At 45.7% G+C, this 18088-nt stretch overlaps 1 protein-coding gene across 1 annotated transcript in view; it reads right to left on the bottom strand.

The window, feature by feature from the left end:
- DYRK4 (dual specificity tyrosine phosphorylation regulated kinase 4) overlaps positions 1 to 18088 on the bottom strand; it is a 168997-nt gene that overhangs the window by 37828 nt on the left and 113081 nt on the right. The window contains exons 13-14 of the mRNA XM_084860015.1: positions 11576 to 11748; positions 8793 to 8853 (exon numbers count right to left, since the gene is read on the bottom strand). Coding sequence (XP_084716141.1) covers positions 8793 to 8853; positions 11576 to 11748 — 234 coding nt within the window. The remainder of the gene's footprint in view (positions 1 to 8792; positions 8854 to 11575; positions 11749 to 18088) is intronic.

Here is an 18088-nt window from a genome sequence, read left to right as displayed (position 1 = left end):
TGATCTTTCAAGTCCTTGAACAGTGCTATCATATCTCGCCTCAGTCTTTTCTTCTCAAGGCTAAACATGCCCAGTTCTTCCAGTCTCTCCTCATAGGACTTTGTTTCCAGTCCCCTGATCATCTTTGTTGCCCTCCTCTGAACCCTCTCCAGTTGGTCTGCATCCTTCTTAAAGTGTGGTGCCCAGAACTGGACACAGTACTCCAGATGAGGCCTAACCATTGCTGAGTAGAGGGGAACTAGTACTTCCCAGGATTTGGAAGCTATGCTTCTATTAATGCAGCCCAAAATAGCATTTGCCTTTTTTGCAACCACATCACATTGTTGGCTCATATTCAGCTGTCAAACATAAAAATTAAGGCTGTCAAACATAAAATTCAGACCAAAGGATTCTCACCATTTCTATTTTGATGCTGAATTGAGAGTCCATAGCTAGGACTCTTAGGACATAGCTGACACATGAAGAGTCTTAGTCTGTGAAACAGTACCAGTTTCACATGCAGGAGGCTTTGGGTTCAAACCCTCACTGGAATCTTCCACTACAAAAAGTTCAGGGGAGTCACACCACAGGCACACCCAAGATCCCTGCATTGCAGCCAATCACAGGAAGCACTGAATGGGCCAATTACCTGGCTCTCACATGACCCAGGTCCCCTTTTGCATCATCCAGCCCCTGCCATCTCACCTATCCACACATACACACTCCACAATCATTTGCTTGATTGCCTGGGCCTGCTGGCTATTATCCTAGCAGACCTCATTATCCTTACACCAACCCCACATAAGAACAGCCATGCTGGATCAGAGCAAGGGTCCATCTAGTCCAGCATTATGTTGACACAGTGCCCAACCAGCTGTCGACCATGAATCCACATGCAGGACAGGAGTGCAACAGCACCCTCCCACCCATGTTCCCCAGCAACTAGTGTACATAGGCTCACTGCCTCTGGTACTGGAGGGAGCACATAGCTATCAGGACTAGTAGCCACTGATAGCCTCTTCCTCCAGGAATTTGTCCAACCCCCTTTTAAAACCATCCAAAATTGTGCCCAGGCATGTTGTGGTAGTGAATTCCATACTTTATCTATGCACTGTGTGAAGAATTACTTCCCCTTATCTGTCCTGAATCTTCCACCAACCAGCTTCATGGGATGACCCTGGGTTCTAGTATTTTGAGAGAGGGGAAAAGAATGTCTCCCTATCCACATTCTCCACACCATGCATAATTTTGTACACTCTATCATGTCTCCCCTGTTTTCCCAAGCTAAACAATTCCAGCTGTTGTAACTTTCCATCATAGGGGAGATGCTCCAGTCCCTTGATCATTTTAGTTGCCTTTTTCTGCACTTCTTCCAGATCTACAATATCCTTTTTGAGGTATGACCAGAACTGGACACAGTATTCTAATTGTGGCTGCACCACAGACTTGTATAAAGGCAGTATGATATTGTCAGTTTTATTCTCAATTCCTTTTCTAATTATGCCTAACATAGAATTTCCTTTTTTTACAGTGGCCACACACTGGATTGACATTTTCATTGAGCTGTCTACCACAACCTCAAGATCTCTTTCTTGATTGGTCACCGCTAGCTCAGATCCCATCAGATTATACTTGAAGTTGGGATTTTTTGCCCCAACGTGCATCACTTTACACTTGCTGACAATGAACCACATTCTCCCAGTTTGGAGACATCCCTTTGGAACTCCTTACAATCCCTTTTTGTTTTAACCACCCTAAATAATTTAGTATCATCCGCAAACTTGGCCACTTCGCTGCTAGGGATGTACGAAAGTCACTTAGCTTTTAGCGAAATTGATTCGAGGTGGGGGGGGAGGCACTCCGTCCCTCCCCCCGAAATTCTGGCCGGCCAGCTCCGCTCCGCAGGGATTCTGCAGAGCCGCCGGCCAGCTCCGCCAGTGGCCGGACATCCGGCCGCTGGCTAGCAGGGATGCAAATGGTGGCGGCTGTAGCCGCCGCCGTTTGCATCCCTGCAGTCAGCCGTGATAGGCTACGTAAATGTTTACGTAGCCTATCACGGCTGATTTAAAAGAAAAAAAAAGCGCGTACGAAAATGGCGGCGCCCATGGGCGCCGCCATTTGCGTTCCTTATTTTGGCACGTCTTAGTCTACGTAAACGTTTACGTAGACTAAGACGGCGAAAATAAGGGGAACGCAAATAGCGTAGACACATAGCATAGACAAATCCCTGTGGGACCCCACTATTTACTTCCCTCCATTGGGGGAATTTATCATGTATTTCAACTCTCCGCTTTCTGTTCTTTAACAGTTACTGATCCATAAGAGGACCTGTCCTCTTATTCCGTGACTGCTAAGTTTGCTCAGAAGTCTTTGGTGAGAGACTTTGTCAAAAGCCTTTTGGAAGTCCAAGTAAATGTCTACCAGATCACCCCTGCCTATATGTTTATTGACACTCCCAAAGAACTCTAAAAGATTGGTGAGATAGGACTTACCTTTGCAGAAGCCATGTTGATTCTTTTTCAGCAGGGCTTGTCCTTCTATATGCTTATTGATTTTATGTTTAATAATGCCTTCAACCAATTTACAGATGTTAGGCCTCTAATTTTCTGGATCCCACCTGGATCCCTTTTTAAAACTTAGTGTTACTTTGGCCATTCTCCACTCATCTGGTATAGAGGCTAATCTTAAGGACATGTTATATATTTTTGTTAGATCAACAATTTCATATTTGAGTTCTTTGAGAACTCTAGGATGGATACCATCTGAACCCAGTCATTTATTAACTTTAAATTTGTCAATAAGGTTGAGAACTTCATCTTTTGTCACCATTATTTGCCTCAGTTCCACAGATTCCCTTCCTGAAAAACATCAGTTCAGGCACAGGTATCTGTCCTATATCTTCTGCAGAGAAGACTGATGAAAAGATTCAGCTTCTCCGCAATCTCCTTATCCCACTTTAGTACTCCTTTAACTCCATTGTCATCCAACGGTCCAACTGTCTCCCTAGCTGTTTTCCTGCTTCTGATATATTTAAAGAATTATTTATTGTTGGCCTTGATGTTGTTAGTGATATGCTCCTCAAAATGCTTTTTTGCATCTCTTATTGTCTGCTTGCATCGCCTTTGTGCAAGCTTGTGCTCCCTTTTGTTTTCCTCACTTGGGCAAGACTTCCATTTTCTGAAGGAAGCCCTCTTTTCTCTAATAGCTCCCTTAACACTGCTCGTTAACCATGCCAGCAACCTCTTGGACTTGGTGTTACCTTTCCTAACCTGTGGTATACATTTTACCTGGGCTTCTATTATTGTGGTTTTGAGAATTTCCAAGCATTCTGAAGGGATTTAACCCTCTTGACTCCCCCTTTTAACTTCCTTTTCACCAGTTCCCTCATTTTAAGGTCACCTCCCCTCTGGTCAGTTCCATGACCACTTGTTCTAGGGCACAATTGTTTAGGGCACTGAGAAATGTAATCTCTTTGTTGTGACTGGAACATGCATTTATCCAGCCAATGTGGACATAATTGAACTCGTCCATTATTATAACACTTCCACATTTGGAGGCCTCCCTGATTTCGTTTTCCATCCCAAAGTCACCATGAGCATTCTGGTCTGGGTGATGATAGCACATTCCTAGCACTAAATTAGTTTTGGAGCCTGGCATTGTCACCCACAGTGCTTCTGTGGATGAGCCGACCCCTTTTAGGTGTTCTAATCTGCTTAACACTATGCCCTCTTTGTAGGGATGGGCGGCACTCCCCTGTCCGGGTTCTCTGGGTGCTCGCCCAGCCTCTGCCCCCACTCACGAGCACCCAGACCCACGCTTGAGCTCCCCACCGCTCGCTGAACAGCCCACACTCACCTGAGCAGTCTTGTCAAGCTCCTGATTGCCATTTTTTTGAAAAATAAAATGGCAATTGCCAAAATGCCTATATTTGCATACATGCTAAATGGGGTGTGAATCACCCATATACACAAGATTACAGGCATTTGCTTGCCTGTAGTCTTGCATATATAGGCCATTCACGGCCCCATTTTGCATATTACATGAATGCACGCATCTTCACAAGTGCCCTTTCGCGTATATGCAAATATGCGTATCTTCACAAATGCACATATATGCAAAATGGGACCATGAATGGCCCCAGATGCTGCTGGCTTGAGCATCTTTTGCCATGGGATTTCTTTGATTGGCTATTATGTTCTGCCTTGTGCTCCTGGCCTGTTTCCTCCCCTTCTACATTTGGGCAATCAGAAACATTTTCATCTTCATCCCTTTGGGATGATTTAACCCAAACCAGATGCTTCCCAGCTCCTGTCGGCTTTCCCCCAGGGTTTACTTTAAAAGCTGCTTTGCCACCCTTTTTCTGTTTAGCGCCAGCAGTCTGGTTCTATTTTGGTTCAAGTGGAGCCCATCCCTCTTGTACAGGCCTGGCTTGTCCCAAAACGTTCCCCAGTGCCTAACAAATCTGAACCCCTCCTTCCTGCACCACCATCTCATCCACGCATTCAGACTCCTCAGCTTCGCCTGTCTAGCTGGCCCTGCTTGTGGAACAGGTAGCATTTCTGAGAAAGCCACCTTGGGGGTCCAGGATATCAACCTCCTACCTAGCAACCTAAATTTGGCTTCCAGGACCTCATGACTGCGTTTTCCCACACCGTTGGCACTAAAATGGATCATGACCACTGACTCCACCCCAGCGCTACCTACTAAGCTATCTAGACAGTGCATGATACCCGCAACCTTCGCACCAGGCAGGCAATTCACCATGCAGTCTACACAGCCATCACAAACCCAGCTGTCTATGTGTCTAGACTGCATGGTTTATTACAGAAGCAGTAACCAGAGACTAGCCCCTTTACTGGAACTCAGCAAAGGTAAAGGGCCTAGTGAAGTTGCCAGAGGGTGAAAGTTGCAGACCCTGAGCCCTAGTAGCAGGTGAGCCCAATTCAGAGTCTCATCCCAAAGCCATCCCACAGGTGTACAAGTATCCAAGTGTAGAGCAGGAAACTCTGATTTTTTGCCTGTTTAGCTGAGGCATTGGGGAGGGGGAAGGAAGGAGGCTGGGGAGGCCTGGAGATATGGCATAAGATGTCCCCTCCCTGCCCACTGGCATGCCCCCTTTCCCTACCCTCTGAGGTTGCCTTTTGGCTGCAAAGGGGAGGGGGAGGGGAGCTCAGACTCCTGGGTCCAAGGTTGGAGGCTGTCTCTGACCAGGAATCTGAAGTATCCTAATGCAGACTCTGTCTAGGTGCCATAGGACTGATCTCAAATGCATTTATTTTGGCATAAGCTTTCATGGACACCGTCCACTTCATCAGAGACACGAAGTGTGAACTACAAATTGGCTGATTTATATATGCATGCAGGGTGTGTGTGTGTGTGCGTGTGTGAGTGCAAACAATGAAATGTGTTAATCATCAGAGCTAAAATGCTCTGTTGTTTTTTCTGCAACAGAGTAACATTTTTAGTAGCATTTTTACTACCCCTGTGGAAATACTATACAGTCAGGGCCAGAAATATTGCAACAAGGATAACTGTTTTGGCAGTTGGCCTCTGTACACCACCACATTGAAGTTGAAAGGAAACACACCCAGATGGGAGCTGAGTCAGGACTTTCAGCTGTAATTCAAGGGGTTTGACAAAAGTGAGGCACTAACCATTCAGGAAGGACAGCCAGTGGCATACAGACACCCCCATCATTGGTGGCTCATATGTAATGGAACGAATGGCTGACAAGCAGCTGCATGGCCAGGTGTGGCCTGTTTCCTGGGTGCCCCATGACCAATCAAGCAGATAAAAGGCCTGGAGGTGGTTCTGAGTGTTACATCTGCATTTGGTAGCTGTTCACTGGAACTCCCAACATGAGGCCCAAAGAGGTGTCCATGCGAGTGAAGGAGGCCATCATTAGGCTGAGGAAACAACATAAATCCCTCAGAGAGATAGCAGAAACAGTGGGAGTGGCCAACACAACAGTTTGGAACATCCTGAAAAAGAAGGAATTAACTGGCAAGCTCAGCAACAGCAAAAGGCCTGAAAGACTATGGAAGACAACTAAAGTGGATGACCGCAGAATTCTGCTCATGGTGAAGAGGAACCCTTTCACAACATCTAGCCAGGTCAAGAATGCTCTTGTGGAGGTAGGCATGTCATTGTCAACATCTACAGTCAGAAGACGGCTTTATGAATGTAAATACAGAGGCTTCACAACAAGGTGCAAACCACTGGTAACACTCAAGAACAGACAGGCCAGATTAGCCTTTGCCAGCAAACTCCTAAAAAAGCCTGCCCAGTTCTGGAATAAGATTCTTTGGACTGATGAAACCAAGATTACTTGTACCAGAATGATGGGAAGAGAAAATATGGAGAAGGAAAGGAACAGCTCATGATCCAAACCATACCACATCATCTGTCAAACATGGCGGAGGCAGTGTTATGGAATAGGCATGTATGGCTGCCAATGGACCCAGGTCACTGGTGTTTATTGATGACCTGACTGCTGAGAAAAGCAGCAGGATGAATTCTGAAGTGTATAGGGCTATACTTTCTGCTCAGATTCAGCCAAATGCTGCCAAACTGATAGGACGCCGCTTCATATTGCAGATGGATAATGACCCAAAACATACAGCAAAAGCTGCCCAAGAGGTTCTCAAGGCAAAGAAGTGGGATGTTCTTCGATGGCCAAGTTGGTCACCTGATCTCCACCCAATAGAGCATGCTTCTCACTTCCTGAAGACAAGACTGAAGGCAGAAAGACCCACAAACAAGCAGCAGCTGAAGGCAGCTGCAGTAAAGGCCTGGCAAAGCATCTCGAGGGAGGAAACTCAGCATTTGGTCACGTCCATGGGTTCCAGACTTCAGGCAGTCATTGACTGCAAAGGATTTTCATCCAGGTATTAAAGGCGATCCTTAAGTTTGACATGATGTTGGTTTGTTCCATTGAGCCACCAACGATGGGGTGTGTGTGCATGCCACTGGCTGTACTTCCTGAATGATTGGTGCCCCACTTTTGTCCAACCCCTTGAATTACAGCTGAAAGTCCTGACTTCGCTCCCATCTGGGTGTGTTTCCTTTGAACTTCAATGTGGTGGAGTACAGAGGCCAACTGCCAAAACAGTTATCCTTGTTCCAATATTTCTGGCTCTGACTGTACATGTTTTACTCAGAGTAAGTGTCATTGTGTTCAGTGGAGCTTATTTCCTTGTAATAGCAATTTTGGATGACAGCCCTATAATTTAAAATAGAATAAATATATGACACAGCACAAGAGTAAGTTTTAAATTATAAATCACTTTTTCTCTGTGGCTTCAATCTTTCCTGAAATTTTACATCCCCACATGCAGCCCACTCCTTACATTACATGATCTTGACCATAAAACTGAAATACCTTTGTCGTGTCCAACTCTCAGTCGTGTGGCAAAACTCTGACCAGCTGTCACTTGACTGGCACTCTCCCTGCACTCCCTTCATCAGGTGGAATCCAAATTTCTTCCCTTCATGTCTTCAGACTAAAAACAAAACCACCTGGGGTGCTGATGGAGGTGGACAGTTGCCTGGAGGAAAACTCCCTGGGAAGTGTCTTGCTGAGCTCAGTTCAGAGCCTGGCAACGCCAGCTGTTATGATCCAAGGGTGGCAAGACCAGGCTCTGTCACTCACTCCTGGTGGATGTGGCAAAGAGAGGTGTTGGAGAGGGGATGTTATCAAAGGCCCTCTGCCCAGCCATCTGATGATGGTGCTGCTGCCACCAAATGATCAGTTGGGACTTCAGCTTCCTCAGCATTGACAAGGCCATTTGTGTCCTGAATGTCAGCCAGAAGGTTGATGAGGTTATGCATCACACTGAAACAGCCACCTGAGGGACCACTTTACACACTGTATTTTTGTTTTACGTTTTGTGTGGGTACACCTAACAAGTTGTCATTATACACTGGAACATGTAAAGTGACAATGTGACAATGCTTGCAAACACTTGTGCCAAACAGGTACACTAGTCAGGGAGATGGTTGCAGCACCCTGTTAAGTGTACACTCTGCTTTGTCATCATGTATTGTGTAAAATGGGCCCCAGAACAGGTAAGAGTATTCAGCTGAGATTTTGTGAGATAAAGGAATGCTAAAATGAATATCAGAACCACAAAATTATCCACTTCAACCAGTACAATGTTCCCCTGAATAAGAAGTGTATAATTAGAATAACACAATGGCCTTGTTGATGTGTTACTCATGTGAATAGGAGTGAGTGTGGTGGAAGCCAACCCCCAACATTGCACATTCCCAAGCCTTGATGTGTACACGAGGGTCCCTGCTTCAGACGTTATGCCAAGCATGGCAGGGGTGGGAGGAGCTATGTGACTTTGAGGGTGGGACTAAACACAAAGCCCCACTGCCCCTTTCACCACACTTACCCACTTTCATGGAAGTATTGCATGAATAGGGGTATTATTAACTTCTATAATAAGGCCACTCAAAAATACAAAGCACTAGCTCCCTTTGAGTCCTTTCAAAGGTAGCTCTTCATCTGGCCCAATGAAGGAGGTGCCAGGAGACATTTTGTAACCAAGGTGGGGCAGGTAATTGATGATGTTCTTTATTTTTCTTGAATCGACCCATTGTCCATATCTGCAGATTTACACACCAAGAAATCAGCCCTTGCAGAGCCCACAGAAACTGTCTATTGTATAACTTCTGAAAGCAATGCCTTTCATTCCCTCTGCCACCAGGGGCCTCTCAGTATACAGACCCTTCTTCCACAAATATCCTACCCATCATAATTACAGTCACTACTGTATATGAATCAATCAATAATGACAGGTGCTTACCAAAGAATGTTCGTCGTCTTGATGCGGTCTGAACGAAATCAGCTGGTGGAAGGCCTAATATCTTCAACACAAATACATATACAAACATCAGCTTAAAGAACCTCTCTGTAAGTCAGAAATGTAACTAAATAATGGTTCTTGCCATTTAAATTTTCATTTCATTTCTACACTGCCCCATAGCTGAAGCTCTTTGGTCGGTTCAAAATAATTAAATGAAGTCTTCACTGGCATTTAGAGCTGAATTCACCTGCTTTGATGCAGTGTCAGTTCAAGAAGTGAGAGGAAACTACAACAGGAAGTAAGAACAGTGCCCTGCCAGTCTGCTACTGAGCTAGGTTTAAGGTGCTGGTATTAGTATATAAAGCTGTGTTTACTTTGGCTTTTCTCCAGCCATGAACCATCCTTGAACCAACCCCTAATATATCATACCATTACATATTTTTGGTATTGTTTTTGTAAGCCACTTTGGGATTTATTTACATGAGAAGCAATATACAAATATTGCTAATAAATAAAGTAGATCTCCATACATTGTTATAAGAACATAAGAAGAGTTATGCTGGATCAAACCAAGGGTCCATCCAGTCCAGCACTCTGCCCACACAGCGGCCGACCAGCTGTTGGCGGGAAACCCACAAGCAGGACACAAGTGGAACAGCATCCTCTTGCCTATGTTCCCCAGCAACCCATGCACATAGGCTTACAGCCTCTGATACTGAAGCCAATAAAGGGCTTTTCCCAAGCCTAACTCTGTGAGGCAGGGTGAGGAGGAGGGGGACTGTGCAATTTACTCCTCTACCACCTAAGGCTGGGGACTTACCCTACCTCATGGAGGGCCGACCCTGTTGAAGAGCACATAATTCCCACAGAGGGTAGTGTGGTGGCAGAGCCAGAGAAGACCACTGACACTGTGGCCACCAGGAGGGAGATAGATGGATCCAGAAGCAAGTAAAGCTTCAACGGCCGAAACACTATAAGCCTCTCAGCATCTGCTCCTTCTAGTGACTTTGTTCAAAGAAAAGCCTGCGGACAAAACATTCTATTTCTCTATACGTAGTGAGTAAAAGCCTGCCAGTGCTTATAAGAGTCTACAAGATGGCACTTTCTGAGGCACAGGAGACAGTAACTGTGGCCATCTGTTGGTGGATATTTATTTATTTATTTATTGCATTTATACCCCGCCTTTCTCCCTCTCGCAAGGAACTCAAGGCGGCTTACATTATCCTCCTCCTCCTCACCGTTGTATCCTCACAACAACAACCCTGTGAGGTAGGTTGGGCTGAGAGTCTGTGACTGGCCCAAAGTCACCCAGTGAGCTTCCATGGCCAAGTGGGGACTAGAACCCGGATCTCCCGGCTCCCAGTCCGTCACTCTCACCACTACACTACACTGGCTCTATATTTGCTCCCACAAGAGGAATGCTTTCAAAAGAAAGCCACTTTCTTAGTCATCGGATCAAGAAGTTGCAAAGGGAGCTCCAGAGGCACACTACACAAAAAGACTAAAGGAAATAAATGCAAACCTTAAATGATAGAAAGCTACGTAGACCAAAGAGGTAGGAGAAATGAAATAAAAATAAAAGACTGATGTTTGTCTAGCTCTACATAGCAAAGTTCCCCAAAGTGCTACTGCTGTGGCAGTTCAAAAAGAACTGAGCCACAAAGAAGAACTTCCAGTTTATCTACGTTCTTCTTGAAGTGCAGCACCCAGAACTGGACACAGTACTCCAGGGCCCCATCTACACGAGCCTTTTACTCCAGGGTGGCTGCAAGTCGAGGTCCTTCGGGACATACGATGTAGTTGCCACTTCACAGCCATCCATGGTTTTCTCCCAGAAAATGCAGATTTCCAAGGAGGCGTTTTGGCTGTGATGTTTTTGGTTTGCTGTGGGTTTTCCGTACTTGTGAGCTGTCTGTCCCTTCCTCAAACCGACTTCGGATTTTGTGGTGGGTGTGTTGTAGGCATGCCTAGTGCTTGCGTCACTCTGTGACATCCCTTTACTCCCCACGTCCCTTCGCAGCTGTGCAGTTACAGAGGCACAGAGAGGCGTTTTCATTTATTTAATCACACTTTCTCACATTTTTGCAGCTTCCTATCTTTGCAATGGTTGCTTTGGAGTCAGTGCCCAAGGACTGGGGGGGGGTCTCAGGGGAGCAAAAGTTCCAGGCCCAACGTCACTCCGGTCACCATTTCAGAGTGATGGGTAGGCAGATATCTCTCACGCCTTGGTGAGTGCGAACCATCGCAAGAGTCTCAGGCTGGGGAACTACAAAACAGTTGGCATGGAAATGAAGGAGCACAGATCACCCACATTTTACCTAATGAGGGACGGACAGACACAACAGAACCCCTAAGTACAAAACAGCCACTAAAAACTGAAGTGTCGCACCCCCCATGCTCACGTGCCTGCACAGCTACGCACTAAAACTTAATGGTAAAAAAAAGCACAGTGGAGTTTCCTGTTGGGGAAGTCTGAAGTAAATTGCAAGCGTGTCACAGCAGAAGCTAATTTGCAGCTGCAATGCTGCGCCATTGCGATGGAGTGAAGGCTAAAAGCGGTGACGTGTAGATGGGGCCCAGATGAGTCTCACTAGTGCAGAATAAAATTGACTTTGATGTGGTAAACCACTTTTGCAACAGAGGGGTGTTTCAAATGCCATTTGTGATATGGGATGATGGGTCAGATCATCAAAGGAAAAAAATAAACAATCCCCCTAGGAAAGTTGCTCTTTAGATCCCAGCTGTCATTTTATTTTCCCTAATGATTTCATAGCAGAGGTTACCTCCATAATGCATGCAAGCTGCTCCACTTCATTCTCTCCAGGAAAGAGGGGATATCCTGTGTAGAGCTCAGCCATGATGCACCCTAGACTCCACATGTCAATAGGGGTTGCATAGGGATGACCAAGAATAACTTCTGGGGAACGATAAAATCGACTCTGGACATACGTATACACTAGAATACAAAAGGCAGAAAAATACAGAGGGACAACCGAAATCAAGATGGCAGTTAAGAGCAGTTCAAGAAAATGCAATTAACTTTCTTTTGTTCAGTGTGTCATCTAAAATTAATCTCCAACTTTGCTGATACAACATTTGCTAACTACCACATTTTTTTTTACTCCTGTCTTGCCTGGGACCTTAGTGTTTCAATTCGTGTTAGAAAGAAATGCTGCCTTATCTATAACTTTTATATTTTCAAAAGGAGATGAGACATTGCTTATTTGCCCCAGTATGTTTCTGGGTGCAACCTGAGACCTTTTTTTAGCTTTGCAAACTAAAACTAATATTATTAGTTTGCAAAGAACTTCCTGAATCACTCTCTCAAGACTATCATATATTGCAGACAGGGTTACTACCTTGTCTTTTACTTTTTAAATACAAAGTGACAAAAAAACTGCAGGGATAGGGAAGTGATTCAGCTAGGTAGGGCCACCTGTATTTCATAACAAATGCTCCTCACTCTGCCCCAAAATCAGGGGAATAAGCACATCGTTTTCAGGAAACCTCCAGACTTTAACAGCCAGTCTTGCACAAAAATACCCTGCGCCTATTCATCTGAAACTTGGCAGACCTCATCACCTCATAAGCCTGAAAATTTTATCCAATTCTGCCACCTACCAAACCCTTCTACTTCATCTTGGCACTGGGTGGGCAGGTAGAAAGAGGGGCAGGTGGAAGAGGTGGTGCAGACAGCAGGCCGTTGGAGAAGGCGGCCATAAGTACCAGATGCAAACATGTCTTAGGCCTGTGAGATGGCACATCCAGGGTGACACTAAGCCCTATTACTTCATCCTGCCACCAGATAGGCAGTCAGGTGGCTACCTGAAGTAAGAAAAAGTACACCTTGCCCGGTGAGCATGCAGAAATCCTTTTCATTCCCTTTTGGATCCTGGACTTGATTCCTTCTTTCCAGTGGTCTTCATTTTTCAGTTTTATAGGTACCTAATAGGCTTTGTTTAGGATGATAACCTTACAAACGTTTGCACAGAATTCTGCATATTACAAAAAAGGGAGCCCCTCTCTGACCTTCTGATATACCACAACTTTTATTTTAGGTGTCGGACTGTAACATCACTGTCTGGAATAAATGATCCAACCCACCCACCCTGGCCCCGAAGATCTGCCTATGCCCTCAAAGCTGCTTCTTTGCAAAGTTATTTTGCATCGGATTTTCCCATCTCAGTGGCCTCAGTGCAGTTTGGGAGTCTGTGTGACCTCTGTTGGTTTCAGCACGGGCTGGGGGAAGAGCACTGAGAGGCTGAAGGGAATGTTGCATCATGAAAGGGTGGCCAGGAGGTGCTGACTAAACGTGTCTACTCAGAAGTAACTCATTCTCTTCCATTGCACTCTACTGAGCACGGAAGCAAGGAGAGGGGTGGGGAGGAAGCCTCCACTCATTGGCTGCCCTGCACCAATGCAGCTGATGATGCTCAGTTCTACTTGCCGGACTGCCCACCCAGCCCCTGACTAATATGGTTTCAGGTACCATTTGCCCTGTGGAAGTGTTTCTTAAAAAATGTATATCACACTTTACTGGCTTTGTTTGCCTCAGGAAGAGCAAACCTGTTCTCATGAAAATCCGGATTTAAACGGAATCGCCTCAGAAAGCATCTCCATGTAGATGGGGCGTGGTCTGCTTGTGCAAACACAGTGATCATGCCAAATGCCAGCATGTCATCACTGTTCTCAAAAAGCTTATCACAATGACAGTGGGTGAGAAACAGATGCCCCCTTCTCTTCAAGAAACCAAATGCACAGTTACAAGATGGCGGATACGTGGCTCAACAACACCACGAGCGAGAAGGATCTTGGAATTGTTGTAGATCACAAGCTGAATATGAGCCAACAGTGTGATGTGACTGCAAAAAAGGCAAATGCTATTCATAGAATCATAGAACAGTAAGGCTGGAAGGGGCCTACAAGGCCATTGAGTCCAACCCCCTGCTCAATGCAGGAATCCAAGTCACAGCATCCCTGGCAGATGGCTGTCCAGCCTCATCTTGAATGCCTCCAGTGTGGGAGAGCCCACTACCTCCCTAGGTCATTGGTTCCATTGTTGTATTGCTCTAACAGTCAGGACGTTTTTCCTGATGTTCGGCTTCCTGTAACTTGAGCCCATTATTCTGTGTCCTGCATTCTGGGATGATCGAGAAGGGTTCCTGGCCTTCCTCTCTGTGACAACCTTTCAAGTACTTGAAGAGCGCTATCATATCTCCCCTCAGTCTTCTCTTCTGAAGGCTAAACATGCCCAGTTCTTTCAATCTCTCTTCAGAGGGCTTTGTTTCCAGTGCCCTGATCTTTACTGCCCTCCTCTGAATCATCTCCAGTTTGTCTGCATCCTTCTTCAAATGTAGTGCCCAGAACTGAACACAGTACTCCAGATGAGGCCTAACCAGTGCTGAGTAGAGGGGAACTAGTACTTCCTGGGATTTGGAAGCTTTGTTGTTTGTTGTTGTTCAGTCGTTCAGTCGTGTCCGACCCTTCGTAACCCCATGGACCATAGCACGCCAGGCCTTCCTGTCCTGCGCTCTCTCCCGGAGCGTGCTCAAGTTCATATTCATTGCATCGGTGATGCTATCTAGCCATCTCATCCTCTGCCGTCCCCTTCTCCTTTTGTCTTCAGTCTTTCCCAGCATCAGGGTCTTTTCCAGAGAGTTTTCTCTTTGCATTAGGTGGCCAAAATATTTGAGCTTCAGCTTCAGTATCTGTCCTTCCAATGAGCACTCAGGGTTGATTTCCTTTAGGATGGACTGATTCGACCTCCTTGTAGTCCAGGGGACTCGTAAGAGTCTTCTCCAGCACCACAGTTCGAAAGCATCCATTCTTCGGCGCTCAGCCTTCCTTATAGTCCAGCTCTCACAGCCATACATTACTACTGGGAAAACCATAGCTGTGATTAGACAGACCTTTGTTGGCAAGGTGATGTCTCTGCTTCTTACTATGCTGTCTAGGTTTGCCATAGCTTTCCTCCCAAGGAGCAAGCGTCTTTTAATTTCATGGCTACAGTCACCGTCTGCGGTGATCTTGGAGCCCAAGAAAGTAAAATCTGTCACTGCTTCCATTTCTTCCCCTTCTATATGCCAGGAAGTGATGGGGCCAGATGCCATGATCTTAGTTTTTTTAATGTTGAGTTTCAGCTTTTGCACTCTCCTCTTTCACCCTCAACAAGAGGCTCTTTAGATCCTCTTCGCTTTCTGCCATTAGGGTGGTATCGTGTGCATATCAGAGATTTTTGATCATTCTCCTAGCAATCTTAATTCCGACCTGTGATTCATCCAACCCGGCGTTTCTCATGATGTACTCTGCATATAAGTTAAATAAGCAGGGTGACAATATGCAGCCTTGTCGTACTCCTTTCCCAATTTTGAACCACTCGGTTGTTCCATGTCTGGTTCTTACTGTTGCTTCTTGACCCTCGTACAGGTTTCTCAGGAGACAGGTAAGGTGGTCTGGTACTCCCATCACTTTAAGAATTTGCCACAGTTTGTTGTGATCCACACAATCAAAGGCTTTAGCGTAGTCAATGAAGCAGAAATAGACGTTTTTTTGAATGCCTCCAGCTATTTGGAAGCTATGCTTCTATTAATGCAGCCTAAAATAGCAGTTGCCTTTTTTGCAGCCACATCACATTGTTGGCTCATCTTCAGCTTGTGATCAACAACAATTCCAAGATCCTTCTCGCCTGTAGTGTCGCTGAGCCATGTATCCCCCATCTTGTAACTGTGCATTTGGTTTCTTATTCCTAGGTGCAGAACTTGGCATTTATCCCTATTAAATGTCATTCTGTTGTTTTCTGCCCAGCACTCCAGTCTATCAAGATCACTTTGAATTTTGTTTCTGTCTTCCAAAGTATTAGCCATCCCGCCCAATTTTGTGTCATCTGCAAATTTGATCAGCATTCCCTGCACCTCCTCCTCCAGGCCATTAACGAAAGCGTTGAAGAGCACTGGGCCCAGGACTGAGCCCCGCAGTACCCCGCTCGTTACCTCTCCCCAGTTTGAGAAGGTCCCATTGATAAGCACTCTTTGAATCTCTGTAGACAACTATGGATCCACCTGACAGTTGTTTCATCTAGCCCACTTTGAGCTAGTTTGCTCATCAGGAGATCATGGGGCACTTTGTTGAAAGCTTTGCTGAAGTCAAGGTATATTATGTCCACAGCATTCCCACAGTCCACAAGGGAGGTTACCTGATCAAAAAATGAGATCAGATTTGTCTGGCAGGTCTTGACAAATCCATGTTGGCTTCGAGTCATCACTGCATTGTTTTCAAGGTGCTTACATGCTCATCGCTTTATAAACTGCTCCAGAATTTTCCCAGGGATTAATGTCAGACTGACTGGTCTGTAGTTCCCAGGTTCCTCCTTCTTGCCCTTTTTTGAAGATAGGGACAACATTAGTCCTCCTCAAGTCATCTGGCACTTCACCCATCCTCCATGATTTCTCAAAGAGAATAGACAGTTGTTCTGAGAGTTCTTCTGCCAGTTCCTTTATTACTCTAGGATGCAGTTCATCTGGCCCTGGAGATTTGAACTCATTCAAAGTCATTAAGGTGTTCCTTGACCATATGCCTATCGATCTCAAGCTGCAATACTGCCCCTTCAGGCCTTCCTTCCACTTCCTATATGTGTGCTTTTTTGTTTTCAGGTCATCTCTAAGCTTTTTGTGAAGCCACATTGACTTCCTCCTTTTTTTCTTGTTGGAATTGTTTGTAATTGTGCCTTGAGAATTTCCCTTTTTTAAAACTCCCACCTATCTTGGACTCCTTTTCTTGTTAGAGTCGCTTGCCATGGGACCTTACTGATCATTGTTCTGAGTTTATTAAAATCAGCTTTCCTAAAATCCAGGGTGCATGTTTGACTACACTTGGCTTTTGCTTCCCTTAGAACCAAGAACTCAAGTATAACATGGTCGCTTTTCCGCGGAGTTTCCGTAAGTGCTACTTTATCCACTATGTCATCTCTGTTGGTTAGGATCAAGTCAAGGATAGCCGATCCTCTAGTTCCTTCCTCTACTTTCTGTAGGAGGAAGTTATCCGCCACACAAGTCAGGAATTTCCTGGAGGGGCCATGTTTTGCAGAATTTGTCTCCCAACAAATATCGGGGAAATTGAAGTCCCCCATTACTACTACATCATGCTTCCTTGAAACAGTGGCTATTTGCTTTTCAAAAGTTTCATCCTCATCTTCTCCTTGATTGGGTGGCCGGTAGTAGACACCAACCACCAGGTTCCTTTTATTCTTTGCTCCATTTATTTTGATCCAGATGCTCTTGATGGGACTACCAGCTCATCCTCCTGTATTTCTGTGCAGAGATATGTATTTTTCACATACAGTGCAACCCCACCTCCTTTTCTGTTCCTCCTGTTCTTTTTGAACAACTTATATCCTTCAATTGCTGTATTCCAGTCATGAGAGCCATCCCACCAAGTCTCAGTTACACCTATCAAGTCATAATTTCCCTCCTGTATTAAGAGTTCAAGTTCGTTCTGTTTGTTTCCCATACTCTGGGCATTAGTATATAGACATTGAAGACCATGTGCTTCATAGTCTGGCTTCCTTCCTACATGTGTCTGAAGACTATTATTGGGCGCTATCAGAGCCGTTCTCTCCGTTGCAGTGCATGCGCCTACGTCCATTGTTACCCCCAACATTACATCTCCCTTCCCCGTAGGATTCAGTTTAAAGCCCTCCTGATTAAGTTCTTCATACTGTGGCCAAACACATTCTTCCCATCCTTTGTGAGGTGCAACCCATACCTTGCTGCAACCCGTCCCTTGGGCTGCATTAATAGAAGCATAGCTTCTAATCCAAATCCCGGGAAGTACTAGTCCCCCTCTAGAGACTATGAAGAGAGACTGAAAGAACTGGCCATGTCAAGCCTTGAGAAGGGAAGACTGAGGGGAGATATGATAGTGCTAAATATGATTTTCCGGCTACGGCTGAATGGTAATACTTACAATTGCAACATTTGTCAGTATCTAGGTTTGGCCCTGCCACTTTTACAACTTCAGCATCTTCTTCACTATTTGTCATGCCCCAACTGGAGGAGTCCTCCCCAGAGGAGGAGCTAGAGGCCCCAGATGCCCATGGCACCCCAGACCAGGGACTGCCACCAGACCCACAGGAGCCTGAGCCCTTGGGGGAAGTGGCTGCCAGGCTATCCTAGTGAGGAGAGAGGGACCCTCCCTCTGAGGCAGAGGCTGAGCCACCTCCTGATCCCCGGGAGTGCTGTCACCTCAAGCAGCAGGCTAGCAGGACTCCTGTGCGAAGGACTGCTCGCCTCCAGAAGAGG

The sequence above is a fragment of the Heloderma suspectum genome, chromosome 5 (assembly GCF_057233095.1).
Source record: "Heloderma suspectum isolate Gila_16-S chromosome 5, 16-S_ref, whole genome shotgun sequence".
In the NCBI taxonomy this organism is placed as follows: Eukaryota; Metazoa; Chordata; class Lepidosauria; order Squamata; family Helodermatidae; genus Heloderma; species Heloderma suspectum.
The sequence above is the reverse complement of the archived record's forward strand: the minus strand, read 5'-3'. Positions and strand labels throughout refer to the sequence as shown.